This window comes from Amphibalanus amphitrite, unplaced genomic scaffold, assembly GCF_019059575.1.
Source record: "Amphibalanus amphitrite isolate SeventyFive unplaced genomic scaffold, NRLGWU_Aamphi_draft 000009F_arrow, whole genome shotgun sequence".
Taxonomy (NCBI): domain Eukaryota; kingdom Metazoa; phylum Arthropoda; class Thecostraca; order Balanomorpha; family Balanidae; genus Amphibalanus; species Amphibalanus amphitrite.
In genome coordinates, this window is record NW_024881505.1 from 120,451 (window position 1) to 140,905 (window position 20,455).

The window sequence follows — 20,455 nt, forward strand, 5'->3', positions numbered from 1 at the left end:
TAGGTATATGCACGCGTTGCGCAGTAATGGTCTAATATCAAGTTGTGGTTTATCTACTACATCACGTTGGTAACAATGAGATGTTAGTGTGTTACAAGCACTCTCTGGATAGGAGTTAGGTCAATTAAAAATTAGCAACAATTGATGAGTTTCACATGATGTCGCGCTCAAATGAGTTCAAACTCACCGATGAACTCTCCCTCCATGACGAGGTTGTCTGGTCGGCGCACCACGGGGGCTCGCTCCCCCTTAGGCGCCTGGTCCTGAGGTCGGTCCGGGAAATCACCCTCCGGTCGGAGGTTGTCCGGACGACGTACGACGGGAGCACGCTCGCCCTTCGTTGGAGTGCGGTGTTCACGAGTGTCTGTAACATATTAAATAATGACGTTAAAAATAGTTTGTGACTTTATGAGAAGACGTGCTTTCGCCAGAAATAGATACATAGATCCCTAATTTGGGTTATGCATGCCATAAGTGTCTTTCTAGTGAGTTGTACCTACTCAGGTGAAACGCGTCTGAATTTATCCTTGGAATCCCAATCGCTGAAAGAATTGCATCATTACAACACGACAAGGATAGGAAGGAATGCTTGAAACAAATACTGTATATTGCGGTGAGAGATATGTTTGTGACGCTAGACTATCTGAATCATAACGTACATCACACTAATCGTATACGGTGCTGCAATGTACTCCGAGAGTTATACATATACTGGTACACCCACATGACAATTCAATGTACCTACTGAAAGGTAAGAACAGGTAAACAATATGTTTTAAGGCAATGGACGCATCTGACGTGAAGTATATATTGCAAGATGCATCCAAACGTTTTCTTCCATTTTATATCAAATACTTACCGACGAAATCTCCCTCCATCGTGAGATGGTCTGGATGTTTGACGACAGGCGCCCGCTCTCCACGAGGCACTTCTCCCCGCGGTCTGTCGGTAAAGTCACCCTCCGGACGGAGGTTGTCGTCGTGACGAATCGGACGGACTTTCTCTCCTCTCGGCGCCTCACCTCGTGGCCGATCTTCAAAGGTACCCTCCATGTGAAGGTTGTCCTCTCTGCGGATGATTTCAGCCCGCTCGCCACGGGTCACAGCGGTTAACTCTCGAGTGTCTTCAAACCGTCCCTCAGTTCTCAGGTTGTCCTCACGACGAACGATGTCGGCTCGTTCGCCTCGGGTGACTGTGTGTCGCTCCCTTGTGTCGACAAACTCTCCCTCCATGGTTAGATTATCAGCCCTTCTGACAACAGGAGAGCGTTCTGCACGAGGTACTTCCTCCGTCGGTCGTCCAGTAAAGTCTCCCTCCGGCTTGAGGTTGTCCCGATATTTGTACGGAGATGCCTTCTCGCCACGAGGCGCCTCTTCCCGAGGACGGTCTTCGAAAGCTCCCTCTGGCCTCAAGTTGTCCGGTCGTTTGACAACTGGAGCACGTTCTCCCCTCGGGGCTTCCTCAGTTGGCTTGCCGATGAACTCTCCTTCTGGCTTTAGGTTGTCTCTGTATTTGTATGGCGTGACTTTCTCGCCCTTGGGAGCCTCACCGCGCGGACGATCTTCAAAGTCGCCTTCCGGTCGAAGGTTGTCGGGTCGCTTGACAACAGGAGCCCTCTCTCCCCTTGGTGCCTCCTCCGGACGACGGTCGGTGAAGTCTCCCTCGGGCCTTAGGTTATCTCTGTACTTGTACGGAGTAGCCCTGTCGCCCTTGGGAGCCTCTTCACGTGGACGACCTTCGAAGTCGCCCTCGGGCCGGAGGTTGTCGGGCCGTTTCACCACTGGCGCTCGCTCTCCTCTATGAATCTCCTCTGGACGACGGTCAGCAAAGTCGCCTTCGGGCTTCAGGTTATCTCTGTACTTGTAGGGAGTCGCTCTCTCTCCCTTGGGTGCCTCCTCGCGAGGTCGATCTGTGAAGTCTCCCTCGGGTCGAAGATTGTCAGGTCGCCTTACAACCGGCGCTCTTTCTCCTTTAGGAGCGTCCTCTGGTCGTCGATCAGTGAAGTCTCCTTCCGGTCTCAAGTTGTCTCTGTATTTGTATGGAGTGGCCCTTTCTCCCCTCGGAGCCTCTTCGTTTGGGCGACCAACGAAGTCTCCTTCTGGTCGTAGATTGTCTGGCCTTTTTACGACCGGAGCCCTTTCACCTCTGTGAACCTCTTCGGGGCGACGATCAGTGAACTCTCCTTCTGGCTTCAAATTGTCTCTATATTTGAACGGAGTCGCCCTTTCACCTCTAGGTGCCTCCTCATTAGGGCGTCCTTCGAAGGGTCCCTCCAATCGCAAGTGATCCGGATGTTTTACGACAGGTGCCCGTTCACCACGAGGAGCTTCTTCGCTAGGCCTCCCGGTGAACTCTCCCTCTGGTCGTAGGTTGTCTCGGTATTTGAACGGAGTAACCTTTTCTCCACGGGGTGCCTCTTCATTAGGCCGGCCTTCGAAAGGTCCCTCCATTTTTAGGTGATCGGGGTGTTTTACAACAGGTGCTCGTTCACCCTTAGGGGCAGTCTCTTGCTGTTTTGGGGTGAACTCTCCCTCTGGACGAAGGTTGTCAGGTCGTCGAACGACGGGGGCTCGCTCGCCCCTCACAGGGCTGACCGTTTCCCGAGTATCTGAAAAGATGGTTAATGCATTGTGTAAGTGCATGCTCGTTATTGAAAAGCCCGAGAGGCTTCCAAAAGATATTGACACCATTTTAGTACTTATTAGAGTAAGATAACCATTTATCATGCTGGAGCGTGAAAAACTACATTAGACTTGTTAGCACTACATTTTATCAGTAAACCAAACCGCCTATACCAATTGAAATGCGCATTGATGAAAAATAACCAACTGCATTTTAGGTGAATCACCATATCGGTTTTGAAGCGAAAATTTATTGCTCTTTTCGTACTTTGTAATATTCTGCAGGTATGATTGGAAAACAATGGGAACGTTTTTGGGTTATATTACTTTAAGTCGGCACTACTTAATTACTTTACTTTAAGTTACTTAAGCCGACTTAAAGTAATATAACCCAAAAACGTTCCCATTGTTTTCCAATCATAATTCAATTTGTCCCTCAATATCAGTTCTGCAGGTATGTGTTACGCGATCAATTTTTTTTTAAGTTTCTGATGACGGTGTTTAATGAACAACCTAAAAATGTATCTGTAATTGAGTAGCCGTAAATGAAACATCCGTATTCCGTGATGACATTTAATGTATTATATTTAGGCTATAAGCATTGATGATTTTTCAGCAGGGCTTTACAGGCTGTATGTAGGTAACCGTGTTCAGTGATCATGAGGAAGGAGGTGGCAACGTAACCCTTATTTTTATCAGTTTTCTTCGTTCCACCATTACTCCTAAACGCGTGAAAATGAGCTCTTTTGCAGATAAATTTAGCTTTTGTTTCCGGCTTTGGACACAGTTTCGTTCTACAAGGTAAAATATCACATTTTCTGGCATTTGGCATGTGTTAATTAAACAGATAGAAATGTTAGACGTGTAATCCTGTTTAAACGTACGTACAAACACCGCACACTTGTTAAAATGGTTAAAGATCGACTATTAATGTCTCATGAATCCATGTGTTTTTATACAACAGAATTAAAAGAAAGAATTAGCAATGCTACTTTCTCTAACTCCACTTACCAATGAACTCTCCCTCCATGACGAGGTTGTCTGGTCGGCGCACCACGGGGGCTCGCTCCCCCCTGGGCGCCTGGTCCTGAGGTCGGTCCGGGAAATCACCCTCCGGTCGGAGGTTGTCCGGACGACGTACGACAGGAGCACGCTCGCCCTTCGTTGGAGTGCGGTGTTCACGAGTGTCTGCAACAGACACAGGAAGCACTTGTTGAAAGAAGTGCTTTACTTACATGGATTAGGAAGCCCTTCATACATGTGTGATTGAGTCGTGCTAATTCAAGCATGATATCTTGCGACCTACGATATTCTGAAACAGTCTCCCAAAATTTCATTCATTTACAAAATACGCTCAAAGTTAAATGGCATTTGATGACTTGACATACAACTCTTCCTGAGCAGACTGCGTATGCACTGCAGTCAACGAGTATATACCTTAGCAGAACAACTTTAAAATAAACACTTACCAACGAAATCTCCTTCCATCGTGAGATGGTCTGGATGTTTGACGACGGGCGCCCGCTCTCCACGAGGCACTTCTCCCCGCGGTCTGTCGGTAAAGTCACCCTCCGGACGGAGGTTGTCGTCGTGACGAATCGGACGGACTTTCTCTCCTCTCGGCGCCTCACCTCGTGGCCGATCTTCAAAGGTACCCTCCATGTGAAGGTTGTCCTCTCTGCGGATGATTTCAGCCCGCTCGCCACGGGTCACAGCGGTGAACTCTCGGGTGTCTTCAAACCGTCCCTCAGTTCTCAGGTTGTCCTCACGACGAACGATGTCGGCTCGTTCGCCTCGGGTGACTGTGGTTCGCTCCCTCGTGTCGACAAACTCTCCCTCCATGGTTAGATTATCAGCCCTTCTGACAACAGGAGCGCGTTCTGCACGAGGTACTTCCTCCGTCGGTCGTCCAGTAAAGTCTCCCTCCGGCTTGAGGTTGTCCCGATATTTGTACGGAGATGCCTTCTCGCCACGAGGCGCCTCTTCCCGAGGACGGTCTTCGAATGCTCCTTCTGGCCTCAAGTTGTCCGGTCTTTTGACAACTGGAGCACGTTCTCCCCTTGGGGCTTCCTCAGTTGGCTTGCCGATGAACTCTCCCTCTGGCTTCAGGTTGTCTCTGTATTTGTATGGCGTGACTTTTTCGCCCTTGGGAGCCTCACCGCGCGGACGATCTTCAAAATCGCCTTCCGGTCGAAGGTTGTCGGGTCGCTTGACAACAGGAGCCCTCTCTCCCCTTGGTGCCTCCTCCGGACGACGGTCGGTGAAGTCTCCCTCGGGCCTTAGGTTATCTCTGTACTTGTACGGAGTAGCCCTGTCGCCCTTGGGAGCCTCTTCACGTGGACGACCTTCGAAGTCGCCCTCGGGCCGGAGGTTGTCGGGCCGTTTCACCACTGGCGCTCGCTCTCCTCTATGAATCTCCTCTGGACGACGGTCAGCAAAGTCGCCTTCGGGCTTCAGGTTATCTCTGTACTTGTAGGGAGTCGCTCTCTCTCCCTTGGGTGCCTCCTCGCGAGGTCGATCTGTGAAGTCTCCCTCGGGTCGAAGATTGTCAGGTCGCCTTACAACCGGCGCTCTTTCTCCTTTAGGAGCGTCCTCTGGGCGTCGATCAGTGAAGTCTCCTTCCGGTCTCAAGTTGTCTCTGTATTTGTATGGAGTGGCCCTTTCTCCCCTCGGAGCTTCTTCGCTTGGGCGACCAACGAAGTCTCCTTCTGGTCGTAGATTATCTGGCCTTTTTACGACCGGGGCCCTCTCGCCTCTGTGAACCTCTTCGGGGTGACGATCAGTGAACTCTCCTTCTGGCTTCAAATTGTCTCTGTATTTGAACGGTGTCGCCCTTTCACCTCTAGGTGCCTCCTCATTAGGGCGACCTTCAAATGGTCCCTCCATTCGTAAGTGATCTGGATGTTTTACGACAGGTGCGCGTTCACCACGAGGAGCTTCTTCTGTACGTTTTCCCACAAAGTCTCCCTCAGGCTTGAGGTTATCTCTATACTTGTATGGGGTGGCCTTTTCACCCTTCGGTGCCTCTTCTCTCGGCCGATCTGTAAAATCACCCTCGGGTCGCAGGTTGTCTGGTCTTTTGACAACAGGAGCTCGCTCTCCACGAGGGGCCTCTTCTAATGGCTTCCCGCTGAATTCACCCTCCGGACGCAGGTTGTCGCCGTGACGTATAGGACGCACCTTTTCGCCTCTGGGAGCTTCTCCACGAGGGCGCTCTTCGAAAGTACCTTCCATTCGAAGATTGTCCTCTCTACGCACGATATCTGCACGTTCTCCTCTTGTGACAGTTGTTAGTTCCCTGGTGTCCTCAAAGCGCCCCTCTGTTCTGAGATTGTCTTCTCTTCGTATTATATCGGCTCTTTCACCACGCGTCACCATAGTCTTTTCTCTAGTGTCCACGAAGTCGCCTTGCATCCTCAAATTATCTTCTCTACGGACAATATAAGCACGCTCACCTCGTGTAACAGTAGTGTACTCTCGCGTGTCCTCAAACCGTCCCTCTGTTTTAAGATTATCCTCCCGACGAATAATATCAGCTCTCTCGCCGTGAGTCACAGTCGTTCGTTCCCTGGTGTCAACAAACTCTCCTCCCGTTCGGAGGTTGTCCTCCCTACGCACAATCTCAGCCCTTTCTCCGCGAGTGACAGTCGTAAATTCCCTTGTGTCCTCGAAACGACCTTCCATCTTCAGATGATCGTCGCGGCGTACAACATCAGCACGCTCACCATGCAGCACGACGGTTTTGTCACGCTCGTCAATGAACTGTCCGACCATTTTCAGATGGTCAGGGTGCCTCACCACGGGTGCACGCTCACCGATCGGAGCTTCCTCGTGCGGCTTCTTAGCGAACTCTCCCTCTGGACGTAAGTGATCCGGATGTTTGACGATCGGTGCTCGCTGTCCTCTACCAGGCGTGTGGCGGTCCCTGCCGTCGGTGAACTCTCCCTCCATTTTTAGGTGGTCTGGATGTTCTACGACAGGAGCTCGCACCCCCTTCGGCACGACTTGATCTGGTGGCTGGTAGAACTCTCCTTCCAGCTTCAGATGATCAGGATGCTTTACAATCGGGGCACGCTGTCCTCTGCCGGGAACGTGCTTTTCTCTTCCATCGATAAAGTCACCTTCCAGCTTTAGGTGGTCCGGGTGTTCGACTACAGGTGCATGCACTCCTCTGGGAACTTGCTGATCTGGACGATCGTAGAACTCTCCCTCCATCTTCAGATGGTCGGGGTGTTTCACAATCGGCGCTCGCTGTCCTCTTCCGGGTGTGTATTCTTCTCTGTCAGCAAAATCACCTTCCGGGCGCAGATTGTCCGGATGAGCCACCCGCGGAGCACGCTCACCTCGAGGTGCTCCCTCCCTCGGTCGGTCAGCAAAGTCACCCTCTAGTCTGATGTTATCGGGATGCTTCACAATTGGAGCTCTTTCGCCCTTGGGTGCTCCTTCTCTTGGCCTGTCAGTGAATTCACCTTCGGGACGAAGATTGTCCGGATGAGGGACACGAGGTGCACGCTCACCTCGAGGTGCTCCCTCCCTCGGTCGGTCAGAGAAATCGCCCTCTAGCCTTATGTTATCGGGATGTTTCACAATAGGAGCACGTTCGCCTTTGGGAGCTCCTTCTCTTGGCCTGTCAGTGAATTCACCTTCGGGACGAAGATTGTCCGGATGAGGGACACGAGGTGCACGCTCACCTCGAGGTGCTCCCTCCCTCGGTCGGTCAGAGAAATCGCCCTCTAGTCTTATGTTGTCGGGATGTTTCACAATAGGAGCACGTTCACCTTTGGGCGCTCCTTCTCTTGGCCTGCCTGTGAAGTCACCTTCCGGCCGGAGATTGTCTGGATGAGCCACCCGGGGAGCACGCTCTCCGCGTGGTGCCCCTTCTCTTTCTCTGTCTGGGAAGTCACCTTCGAGCTTAATGCTGTCCGGGTATCGGACTATTGGAGCCCTTTCCCCTCTCGGCGCTTCATCACGAGGTCTTCCTTCAAACGTGCCATCCATCCGTAAGTTGTCCTCTCGACGGACGATGTCAGCCCGCTCACCACGGACGACTGTGGTTCTTTCACGTGTATCTTCGAAAGTCCCGTCCATTCGTAAGTTGTCCTCACGACGGACAACTTGTGCTCTCTCCCCACGCACCACAGTGGTTCTCTCTCGAGTGTCTTCAAACTTTCCGTCCATGCGTAGGTTGTCTTCCCGCCGAACTATCTCTGCTCTCTCCCCACGCATAACGGTAGTTCGCTCACGCGTGTCCTCGAACTTCCCGTCCATGCGGAGATTGTCCTCACGGCGGACCACTTCGGCTCGCTCCCCTCGAAGCACGGTGGTTCGGTCGCGGGTGTCCTCAAACTGTCCCTCCATACGTAGGTTGTCCTCACGTCGGATGATATCAGCTCGCTCCCCGCGATGAACCACGTCGCTGCGATCCCGAGTGTCTGCAAAGGAAATAATGACCTTGTTAATATCATCGTTCAACAAGAATTATCGTTTAGAAACAATTATCTCAAGAATGACGTTCGGAAAGAGAATTAGCATCTTGAGAAAAACTTTGATTTGAATAATACAAATTATCGGAAGCAAGAACACTTCTTTGTCTAAAACTTCACCGTTAACCGGGCTTATAAATGATTCATGCTGAGCAATTATTGCTACTTGTAGAAGTACCTATCAATATTAAAGTCTTCCTAGTTTATTGTCATTGTTCTTTGTCAGCAACTTTGTTGATACATTGGTATATGTTTAACAATCAATAAGTTTAGAGTTGACCCTCTTCCTCATGAGAACTCACCGATGAATTCGCCGCCGGTGGTCTGGATTTCGTCCGGGAACGTAACGATGGGCTGTCGCTCGCCGCCGTGCGGAGCGCCGAAGTCGTCATGGTGAGAGGAGGTGGCTGCAAACATCAACATCACAGTTACTAACTATCAGACATGGTGATTAAAATTAGAACTATGAGACTGGGGGAGGGATGATGAAACAACACGGGACAAATGAGGGTTAACAACTTACAGCGCGCCAATGTATCATATTTGGTTAACATTTACTGGGGAAAAGAGGTAACTTTTACGTTTGCAACGATTTCTCAAAACATAACCTGTTTTAAATTCATTAATTTTATCATAGCCATAGCCGTTCCGAGAGTTTGCAACAGCAGACGCGCCCCGCCGGACCGTGCCGGCGGAGGTGTGACCACTGCACTGGTCGGTCACGTACAGAAGCTCTGCTCGCTGTGCGCTGTGTGAAGCTGGTCGTTGTGGCGCACCGCCACTGAACGGTGACCGTGGACGGCGCAGTAGGAGGCGTGTGTCACCGACTGACCTGGGGTCGGGCGGGCTGGCATCAGTGCTGTGCCGGGAGCAGACCCGGACCAAGCGAGGCAACACAGCAAGCGGCGCTACAACATACCAAGCTACAGGCAGGCGGCGCAGTGGCGACCTCTGTGCTATTCAGAGGCTCCGTCGAACACCAAACCAAAGCCAAGCCAACTGAAAAAAGTGCTAGCAAACTCACGCAACTATGTGCATTACTCCGTTACCATTCGCTATAGACACAACTAGATCCTTCGTATCATCGCAGACTACTGGGCATCTCCATGCGGGCAGGTCGTGGATGCGGTGCAGCGACCTTGGACTAGCTCTGAGGACAGGGACGTACCGGCGAACTCTCCCGTCTGTCTCAGGTGGTCCGGATGGCGCACCACGGGAGCACGCTCGCCGCGGCCGGGCGCCTGCCGCTCGCGCGCGTCCACAAAGTCGCCCTCGAGCCGGAGGTTGTCGGCGCGGCGCACCACCTCGGCCCGCTCGCCCACCGTGGCCATCTCCTGGCGGTAGCCTGCCGTCCGAAGCGCGGTCAGATATTAGCCTGGCCTCACATATTGTGGTTAAAATAAGCCCTATTTGCTACAGGTCACATGGTATTTTCCCAGTATTACGCCACCACCGCAATAATAAGTTTATTATCTATACCACCTTATAAATAAAGCGCTATGACACAAAAGCGATCTCCCACCTTCATCAGTGAAAGCAGCGATGTTCATTAACCTCATGTCACCATGGTGACCGGCTGTTGTTGGGTTAGCTTACCCTGGAAGTCGCCCTCGGTGCGGAGGTTATCCTGCCTACGGACGATCTCGGCCCTCTCCCCACGAACCACCTCAGTCCTCTCGCGGGTATCTGTAGGTAAACGGAAGAAGTCAGCAGATGCACTATTAAATAATGGCTGAGAGCATTTGCAAACAACTAATTCGCCCACTGAACAAACGACAGAACCATTGATATAAGTAGCATCATGCATTACAGGGAAAATCAGAGAACATCGACAAACATGATTTCCATGGTGGCTTCAAGCGTTACAATTTACGGCAAGATTCGTTATTAAAATCGTTCACCTTGTATGGACATATTTCAGCATTGCAGCGGCGCATGAAGAAAAACCATCTCCCACGGGTGCTAATCTAAATCACTCGCCATGCATACCAGTGCCGTTTTCCCACATCGGCTGAGGTAATGGTCCGTGCAAGGCAAGGAAGCATGCAAAGCTCTCCGTCAACAGCGCCGACATGCTTCAGCGAGCGACCCTTTGATGATGGTTGAGAGGGGGGGGGTTCATTGGGGCAGTGGATCCCCCTTACCGGAGAGGGTTCTCTGACGGTCCCCCACGGCACTGAGGCGCTCCACCTCTCCGGCCAGGCTGAGCGAGTCGGGGTTCCGGCGGATGTCAGGCCGGATGATGCGCAGCTGGTCGGAGGTTTGCGGCGACCCCAGCTCGTCGAGCTGACGCAGCTGCGGCCGCTGTCCGGCTGCCGGCTGGAGGGCGCTGTGGGTGGCGCTGCGGCCGGCCAGCTCCCCCTCCGGCCTCAGGTGGTCGGACGGGTGTGCGCGGGTCGGCGTGATCGCCTGACGTGGCGGGAAGTCAGCCTGCGAGCTGGACAGCAGCTGCATACCACCCTCGGGCCTCAGGTGCGAGTCGGGCGCGTGGTGTCGCTCCGGCAGCGGCGCCCGCCGCGCGCCGTCGCCCTCCGCCAGCTCCGATTGCAGAGGCTCAGGGTGTAGGGGCAGCGCGGCCTCGTACAGCGCTCTGGCGTGTCCACCCGGTGAGTGCCGCAGTTTGGCCGCCCAGCCGCCTGTCCCAGTCGCTAGTCCTTCGCCCCGCGGGGCTGCCACTCCGGGTCCCAGGCTATCCTCCAGGCCAGGCTTGTGGGGTCCGCTGGATGCCGAGTTGTATCGAGTAGGGATGTATACGGACTGACTTTCGACGCCCGAGCCCTGGCCGTAAAATCGCTTCTCGATCGTGTCGTAGTCTGACGGGACACAGTGGACGCGCGGACGTGTTAGTGGGAGGGATGGAGTTAGCAGCGGCCGGGGAGCGGGTTTGTTAGATAACGGGCGATGGCCGCCCTTCGAGTGCAGGTTTAACGTATGGTACACTGTGCGCGTGCAGCACCGCATGGTTCTAGGGCTGTGGTACCGTCACCAGGGTAAATCCGGGTTATTATGGTTACAACACCATAACTAGTCTAGGCTTCACTACTGCCATACAACAGAGGGTCACCGGCACCAATCAGCATCAGCTGGGTTAGTTTATGGCACAATGGCAGCACGGCTGTCTGGTTATTGGTAGTGTACCTAAACCTTCTATTTCCCACCACTCAACTACAAATATCAGGGCTCCGTGACCAAGGTTCTCCAACGGCCGAGCGGTGTAGAGCTCGGCACTGCACCGAGGCGATCTCCAACTCACCCTGGAATTGTCCCTCAAGCCGGAGGTTGTCCTCGTGACGGACTATCTCAGCGCGCTCCCCGGCGGTGACCGACTGGTACTGGGAGCGGGACGTCGACTCGCCTGATGACACAAACGCCACCCGTTACACACCTCACCTCTGATGCCGTTTTCAGGCGGCGGGATATAATTTTAATGTTGAAACGTGTGAGCAAAATTTGTAAGATGTATGTAAGCTTTGTAAGATGTATGAAAATAATATCTATTTTCATTTCGCTAAGAAATATACTACGATAATAAAACATATTCTTACAAAATAAAACACAGCCTGCTGAGACTGCGTAATAAAAACGATTTATGAAAGGAGGAGTGCAAAACGAAACAGTTTACTTACTCATTTCCATCTTTTCTTGAGACATGAACTCCGATGATGACATTTTGGACTGCTCATAGGATGAAACTGGAGAACAAAAAGAAAACATAGAAAAAACATTAATTGGGCCTATAAGAATTAGTAACAAAAATTAAAATAACAAGGAATGGGAAGGAGAAACTACATACACACGCATCCGAGTGAAAAAAATCGTTACGTGTAGTAGCACTGTCAGCGATGTTACATAACCTTTCCAACCTCGTCACATGAAGGGCAAACAACATTTCGGCCAGTGCCAACATTCACCATGGGTGGATATTGAGCCGGCGATTGTTTGAGAAAGGGTGCAGTAGTCAGTTGGTTGAATCGCGGTTGGTGGATGCCGAGCCTATATCACTCACCATTGGTGGCGGCCGATCCGGCCGGCAGGAGCTGCTGCGTCGGGTGATGGCCCTGGTACGCCTCCTTGGTCAGGGAGCGGCCCAGGAAGTCACCTTCCACACGCAGGTGGTCCTCGGCGGCAGTCCTGAGTTGTAAGAATGGGCGTCAGCAGTTGATCCATAAAGTAATTCAGCGCGCTGACAGTTACAGACAAGTATTTTTGCGTCGGTTCCTACTGCTAAATTAGCTGAATGTGAGAGTTCACACTAGTCTTCTCACTCGTTGCATTCGAGCACACACCTAGACACAACCTCGCAGCACGACGTACTAAAGCTTTGTGGCCAAGCTCCTTTATTAGCCAGCCCGACAGGAGGACCCTGAGCGAAAATATGTGACACCAAGGTCGTAACTGGGGACGCGCGCCCCATCGATCCCTGCCAAATGACAACAGAAACACCACGGCGTGGTGGTTCTGGCAGGCGCCGACATCAAATATTGATGTTGATGAGCCGCCAAAGCGATACGTTAACCCCGATGCCGCTACCATTACCTACCGCAAATGTCTAAATTATATCGTGCGCAGCTACATTGTAGCTCAATTAAGATGGGTTAAAGTGATAGCCATAACTAATAATTAAGTTTATTATCGTCTTCATATTCGTTGTTTTTGCCAATAGATCTAATTAAACACATACCATGCAACTGCGCCAGGGACGCATTGGATGGAGTTTCTGTTAGTTACCTGATGAGGTGCTCCCGGGAGACATGTTCACCAGCTTTGGCAGTGTACGCCTCTCTGCAGACACACGCACGCAAACATATGTACAAAAGTGTTTATCGGTGGGACATACCGTTAGTGGGATTAAAAAGGCAGATCTTAACATATAATTAGCAATGTAGACCATGTAACTGGTATGATATTAGAACGATGTTATAGTTAAAGTTGTTAAAGGATGGGCTCTTAACCAATGTTACGCATTCGATGTTTTCAAGAAACGTTTCTGGCTGTTACGATTCATTAGTTGTCCATCAACGAGCCCGTGAGTATAGTCAGATAAATATTATTCCAGAACACCAAGTTATAGTAATGTATCGTTAATTGTGCCTCCGCGTTCTCCTGTCATGTGTGTGACGCTCCAGTCGGAGTGCTGGCGGCCAGCCGTGAACCGATATCCTCTGTCCTCGGACTTCGGTCCTCACCTGGTGGTGGTGGTGAACTGAGAGGAGGCCTCCTGCATGGAGCTCGAGCTGCTCGTCTCCAGACACTCCTGCACGTGCGAGGTGTGCGTGTTCATCGCCGTGTGCGGACACCGGTGCTTGCTGTGAATAAAAAAAGAGAAATTATCAATTATCACTAATTATCGCGAAACGCAATTATGTTTCTTGACATTCGTGCGCCAAACTACAATGCCGTCCACAAACGCCAAGCGTTTTTTTTTTTATAACCGTGCATAGCGTAAAGCTTTATTGTTGTAGCTGGTTTGTCTACTGCATACGCCTTTCGGTGCCGTAACGCGCTATCCCGTCCCGTCATGTTTCGAAATGGACCTGTGTGAGCATCAACCACTATGCCGTAACCCGGGCCTCGTTTCATAAAGCTCTGCCGTAACTTACACCTTTCCGTAATTCACACCCTTTCAAACTACGGAGCGCAAATGAAGCCGTTTCACAAAGCCACGACTGGAATTGTTTACACCTCCGTAACTAAGCACATTTGCGTAGCTACCGTAATTTATCAAGCGTTCTACAAATTACAATTTCATGTCAACACTTATTTTTTACGAGAAATTATAAAACAATTATGTTGAATTTAAATCTTAAAAATTATTTATGAAAAAACAAAATTAATATTGATGACCATCTTTTATTAAAACAATATATTAAAAACAGCAGAAAGCCAGCTAAGCAGAAATGCCTAACTACGAAAGTGGCGCGGCGCGGCGAATAAACAAAATTCCGATAGTGGCCACAAAAAGCGACTGGTACAGAAGATTTACAGTTTCTTTTTCTCATTTTGGCTGTTCTTTCTTCCTCACCGGGCTCAACATTATAAAATATATTAAAAATTAGCTTCGAATATTCACATTAATTCAAAATCACGCAACATTTTCGTGCGTAGTTTACACCACTGATATCAAGAGCTTGATAAAATATTTGGCGTTAATTACGTCGTTTTATGAAACCCAAATGGCATCAATTGGTCCGGAATCGAGCGTTTGCCGTAAATGAAGCTCCGTACTTTCGATGGCGTGAATTACTCCGGTCTCCGGCTTTATGAAACCGAATTGGCATCAAATACGCCCAGGGCCTCCTCTAACATACCCACTGGGTGGGCAAATGCCCACCCAGTCACCGCAATTGCCCACCCAGTGGCGTCGATTTGCCCACCCAGAAGCAAATGCAAAAATTCTGGTCCGGCCGGACGTCCGGTACTACCTTTCTGGTCTTAAGCAAACTGGATGCTGTTTGAAGGTCAAAAAAAGTTTTCTGGTTGCCCGATATTCAGGGGCGTAGTCAGAATTTCCTCAAGGAGGCCCGAGGGGGCCAAACGCACAGGGGCCCAAAATAACCCCCTCAAAATCCAAAAAGCCATCTGGTTGGATCCAATAATTTTTGGAGGGGGCCCAAATAAATAGAAAAATATTTATAAACAAAAAATATTAGAACTGAGGGGGTAAGCAGTCCATGGGCCCTGTTAGATAGACCCACGAATAGCTTCCTAGAGTCGCCAGTCGGTTTTGAGGGCGGTCTGAGGGCCCGTAGGTCGGATGAGGGTTCTTCAGACCGTCACAGGCCCCTACAGCGCATGAGAGCCTCGTAAGCCGTCTGAGGGTCATATAAGCCGCTTAAGGGCCACTAAGACCGACAAAAGCCCTCCTTGCACTTGCAGAGGCCCAGTCATGCCGACGGAGGGCTCTCTCAGACAAACTAAGGACCCGTTCAGGGCATTTGAGGGCTTCCTCAAACCGATAGGGGTCCCTCAGATCGACAGTGGATCCGATCCGAGCTCCCTCAAACCGATATAGGGTCAGATCAACAGTCGGAACGCATTGATTCTGTTTACACACCGTTGGACTCAAGTTGGACCCATCCCATCCAACTGACCCCCTGGTTTCAATAGGGCCCCAAGGCTCTAAAATTGGGGCTCTCTTGGCCAAGGTATAACTACTCAGCTGTGTCAAAGGATCTGCCGCAGGGGCCTTTGCGTCGCCAAGGGCCCACTGTGTCAGCCAGGGGCCCCTATAGAATAAGGACCCCTGGCTTCCAGGGGGGGGGAGGGCATGGTCCCTTTGGCCCCCTCCTTGGCTATGCCACTGCAGGTGACAAGCGTTCTTCCAGGCGACCAGGGGGCAGGGGCCAGGCGACCAGGCCCCCAGGCGACCAGGGGCCCCCAGGCGACTAGCCCCCAAGCGACCGGGGCCCTCTGGGCGACCAGGGGCCCCAGAAAACCGGGGGTCATCGGATGAGTGCAGGGGCCCATTGGGCCATCAGAGAGCCACATAAATGAAACTTCGATATCAATTTTCTTCCGAGTAAAAGACGTTTTATCCAGTGTTTGAAAAAAAATATCCCGGGGCCTGGGGGGCTCCCCCATGGCGCGTTTTGCGCTCAAGGGAGGGGGCCATTGCCCCGTGGCCCCTCCCCCTTGGCTACGCCCCTGCCGATATTGTAATTCATGGACAAAGCCAGCTAAATCTCTAAATACGGCTGAGCTAAACAAATAAGCAAGAATCATTACCGGTTCGGGTAGCCTTTACTACAATGTATTATGTTAGTTAGCCCTCGCCCGGTGAGGGGGGTTGATGCACCCCCCTAAGGTTTTTCCACAAATAACGTAAAAACGGCGGCGCTCAAATTTGGCATACCCTCTGGGGCAACCTTTTGGCACTTGTCCTGAAAATTTCAGATCTCTAGTCTTTTCAGGTCAGGTCACCAGGTCACAAACCCCGTACAAGGTCAGGGGAAAATTGGACTAGTTTAGCGGCAACCGAATGCCAGAGTTTTTCGTTGATAGCGTGAGTTCTATAGCTCGTAGCGCTACCAAATTTAAGCCTCGCCCGCACATGCCATTTTCCCATCCTAGAACGCACATGGGGGGGGGGTTGCCACCCCCCGCGCCATTTCGTTCCTGTTGGAGATAGAGCTTAGCGGTAAAGACCAAAAAGATTTTTTGGGAAGAGACGAATCCAATGATACCCAGTTTTACCTTCTCAGGTCAGTCATTGACCTTCCAGGTCAGGTCAAACTAAAAAATGTTGCTGTTTTGGGTCACCGTTGAATATCAAGTGCGCTGCTTATCATATACCGATGACGATGCCGTTTTCTGGTGCCAAGCCAGCTAGAACCTCTTTGTCACACTACCCGACCAGGTTTTTGCTGCTGAGGTCATTTCAGGTCAAGTTAGGTCAAGGTCAATTATATGTGTTTGTATGTCTGTGTGTGTCTGTGTGTATACTGATGTGTGCACCGATTGGTTATGTGTCCATATTACATGAAATCATGATTTGAGAAGCTTTTACCAAAAATGCAGTCAAAAAAACTTCACAAAAAGTAAATTCCGCTTGCCTAAAACGCAATTATCTTAGATGACCTAGGCATGGGCGCCGCCACCGGGGGGGACGGGGGGACGCGTCCCCCCACTCTCAGAATGGAAGGGGGACGTCCCCCCCCAAACTCATTACGGAGCGAGCGAAGCGAGCGTAGTCTTTCGTAGGTTAACGGAAATTTCTGAGTAGGTATGCCGTGGTCACGCTTTTGCTAGGCTTATATCTCAGCAACCACTTGACCGATTTACACGCGGTAATTTTTGTAGGGTAGCACTAGATTCATTCCTTCTAAGTTCTAACGAGCATCGGACTATTCCCGATGCATGTGAGTGACCCCATATGCACGTGCCACGTGAAAAACGAAGAGGTGTCAGTTTTGTAACAATTTCAATATCTCGGCAACTACTGGGCCGATTGCGCTGAAAGTTGGCATGTAGGTAGGTATACCCACTAGGCAATGCATATCCGTGTGCCACAGTTGGGGTGCTGCTGCACGTGCGCACATGCAGGGGTCGATTCCAGATCTCGAGAACGGCTGAACCGATTGTGCTGAAATCTGATACATGGTTAGGGACCGGTTAGTAGGGTGCCGTGCAAAAGTCAGTTGGGACCCATTTTGCACGTGCGCACGTGCAGGGTGCCGCTTCCAGATCTCGAGAACGGCTTGGCCGATTGCGCTCAAATTTGGCACCTCGTTAGGACCGGTTAGAAGGGCGCAGTGCACAAGTTAGTTGGAGGTATCCCCTCGCAATTTCGCACGTGCACGGCCCACCCCACCCTCTCGCTCGCTCCGGTGGTCGCCCCAAAAGGCGTTTTACTTATTGTTATCCTAATCGAAATTTGATTAGACCCTTAGGTCAAATGAGACCATTTCAGAGCCGCAAGTATGAAAGAATTAGTGGGAGACATTGGTCGGGGCAGCCACCCCAGTGAGCCACTTGGGATGAACCCGACCAATTGAACAGGCAGCCCAGCCCACTGGCCGCACCCACTTGGTCTGACCCCTGCCACCTTGGCCAACAAAATCCCCAGCTCTTATCCGACCTGTCATCGCGGAACTGCCGATTTTTGATATCGTGATCAACGTGTGTCGTATAACACGACTGGCCGAACACGGTCCTAATATATTTCGTCTAACCAGCCAAGAGCATGACTTTACACCAATCCGACCTCGAAGTCAAAATCCGAACATTTTCGAAGACTTCAACTCCGACTCTGGCCAAAACTGGCCAAAACAGTCAACTCCGACTGATTCCGGCTCCGACCCCACACTTCTGCAGTCACGCTACACTAAATTTCCAGTTTCTAAGAAATAAGCTATACGGTTGACAGGACCACACAACTTTGAGGCGACTTGACTACTTGACTTGGTTTTCCTGACCTAAGGTTTTCTAGTTTTCTAGCTTGTTACACGGGCTGCAAAATTCGTGTTTTGGAGCAGTATTGCCTAATGTTTTTTTTTTGTCAATTTTCGCGGCGCTTCGCGCCGGTTCGTGCACAAACCGAAAAGAGAGATTTGTGACTATACAACGCCCCATCCCCCACGCGGGTATGCAATTTGCATTACCTATGCAATATGCATTATCGATCATATTAGTGGCATACATCAGCAATTATACTGTGATAGAACACGTTACACGAGGCTTTGCGGTGTCAATCTGAATCGGACATCAGATGTGTATATAGGTAGGTACTCGGTGGGAATGCGGTCTATAGCCATTACTTTAAGGAAATACCTAACATGGGTGTCCATTTCCGCCAAGTCGGGGGTGCCCGAGCTCTCCAAATTCCCCGCCGGCTCGGCCGGCTTGGCTTTGGAGCCTCAACAGACCGCGCGGGTCAAGGTCACCGCTAAGGCGGCGGCGGATTTGCTGCGCCCGGGCACCCCCAACTCGGTAGAAATCGACACCTATGTACCTAAACTACTTCCCTCAAACCACTTATTTTGCCACAGTTTTATGAGTTTTTAAACTTAAAATGGTCAGGAAAAAATGAATATTTGCAAAAGGATTTTATATTTATTTTTACATCACTATTTTCCATCTTTCGTAGAGGCTACTTACCAATATTGCAGCGGAAGCTGATTACGCGTTGACCAAGCAAAGTACGTTGTTTAAACCAGCTGAATGCTGATTGGCTAGCATTTTTCCGTAAGGGAATGGATTCCTCGGTAAGAGAATGACAAAGTGTAATCTATGGGAATGACTTCAGTCTTCAAACCTAAAATCGATACCGATATATTTGGCTAGGGTGATCGTTTGGCCATAAAAGTTCCTGATTTGTTCTCGTCTCAGCTCAAGCTACAAAACTGTTACTTCAGTTCAAACCTCTATGTTAAAAGTGGCATATTTGCTTTAAACGTTGAATGCATCCGACCGAAAAAGCCACGGTAAGAATGTCTACTTTTGGGTTTTCAGTCGGTCAGTCCGTCCCCCCCAGTCAAAAATCCGTGGCGGCGCCCCTGGACCTAGGTTGACCTTGACCTTGACCTTGACATCTGTACATCGTCGAACAACATGTTCCATGATAGGTGGGAGGTAAGACTGGCAAAAAAAGGCCGAAATCAAGGTGTCAAAAGCTCACAAGGCCCATAGCCAACGCAAGATGTTGAGAATTGGCCATTTGGGTCATGACATGACCTGAAAAACAAGGTCATATCTCCGAAACCAAAAATCACAGAAACTTGAAATTTTCAGTGGACGTCAAGAAAGGATAGAGGAGCAGCTATACGAAAAATCAGCCTTCTAGCTCTAAAAATGTTGAGTGCAGAGCAGAAAGACTACCTGGGGGGTGGCAACCCCCCCCCCCCCATGTGCGGGCGAGGGTTAAGACACGACTTGGAGCATCTGTTTGTCACTTGGCCTTGGAGTTTTAGGTTCCAGTGACCCGAGGCCAGGTCACAAGGTCACAAAAACTGGTACATTGTCAAAATAGCAAGAATACCGAATAAGAATACCTAGCACGCAGTTTGCGGAGGGCTGTAGGGGAAGGTGGGGTAAGACGGCCCAGCGGGGCAAGACGGACCACCAGCCCTCCCGGCTGAACCGCTGCTGGTATCTACTGCTTTATGCACTCACTATGTTTGTTTTCCTTCGTAACAATGGCCACCTTGAGCTCATGCTGCTAGGATGCATAGCTTTTGAGTTATTGAGAAAAATGTTGTTTTTCGTCAAACCGATCTAATATAAGAGGTCTACCGGTGATTCAATTACGGCGCCTTTCTTGCATGATTAGTTTCTATTTTGCACTTAACTGTGAAGAACAAAGTTATAAACTTAGTTATAGTCACACTTTAGGAAAGGCAAGGTTTTGCAATGTTGGGCTATTTGACATATACGTCATGATAATGACAGAATTTAGATTTGGGGCAAGACGGACCACTGTGGTCCATCTTACCCTGCGGTGGTCCATTGTACCCTGCATATGGAAAGTTCTTTTCCAAAACATTGACACAAGTTTAAGTAAGCTAATTTTTCAGGAAGGAGTCTTTGTTGCATGTGAGCCATGCATGCAAGTGCTCAGTTAGCATGCATTCATGCCAAACGGCAATCAACACACATGTTCCCAGCTTTTAGATGCACTTCCATCACACAAGAGTAAAGAATAAAGGCTCATTTTGTTATTTTACCATTCTGGTTACTTTTTCTTACAAGAGTACAGAGCAGAAGTGTAACACACATGAACGGATAGCAGGCACTGCTGGGTGGTCCGTCTTACCCCACGTTTTTTCTTGTCTGAGTTTTTGACATGTCCCTCTTTAAGAGCATCCACCACCTAGATGTCTTTAATTTGAAATTTAGTCTTTACACATATCAACA

The 20,455-nt window shown here is 50.3% G+C and overlaps 1 protein-coding gene across 9 annotated transcripts in view; it reads right to left on the reverse strand.

Annotated features, from left to right (window-relative positions):
* Positions 1 to 20,455, reverse strand: part of LOC122379750 — a 57,427-nt gene that overhangs the window by 16,414 nt on the left and 20,558 nt on the right. For 4 of the 9 annotated variants that reach the window (XM_043362241.1, XM_043362200.1, XM_043362222.1 and 1 more), the window contains exons 3-15: positions 13,291 to 13,410; positions 12,833 to 12,886; positions 12,111 to 12,235; positions 11,731 to 11,796; positions 11,358 to 11,459; positions 9,701 to 9,790; positions 9,273 to 9,449; positions 8,832 to 8,936; positions 8,407 to 8,511; positions 4,091 to 8,053; positions 3,633 to 3,809; positions 860 to 2,608; positions 188 to 364 (exon numbers count right to left, since the gene is read on the reverse strand). In XM_043362241.1, the coding sequence (XP_043218176.1) occupies positions 188 to 364; positions 860 to 2,608; positions 3,633 to 3,809; positions 4,091 to 8,053; positions 8,407 to 8,511; positions 8,832 to 8,936; positions 9,273 to 9,449; positions 9,701 to 9,790; positions 11,358 to 11,459; positions 11,731 to 11,796; positions 12,111 to 12,235; positions 12,833 to 12,886; positions 13,291 to 13,410 (7,010 nt within the window). The remainder of the gene's footprint in view (positions 1 to 187; positions 365 to 859; positions 2,609 to 3,632; positions 3,810 to 4,090; positions 8,054 to 8,406; positions 8,512 to 8,831; positions 8,937 to 9,272; positions 9,450 to 9,700; positions 9,791 to 11,357; positions 11,460 to 11,730; positions 11,797 to 12,110; positions 12,236 to 12,832; positions 12,887 to 13,290; positions 13,411 to 20,455) is intronic. The other 5 variants (XM_043362184.1, XM_043362193.1, XM_043362208.1 and 2 more) reach the window with 5 other exon arrangements.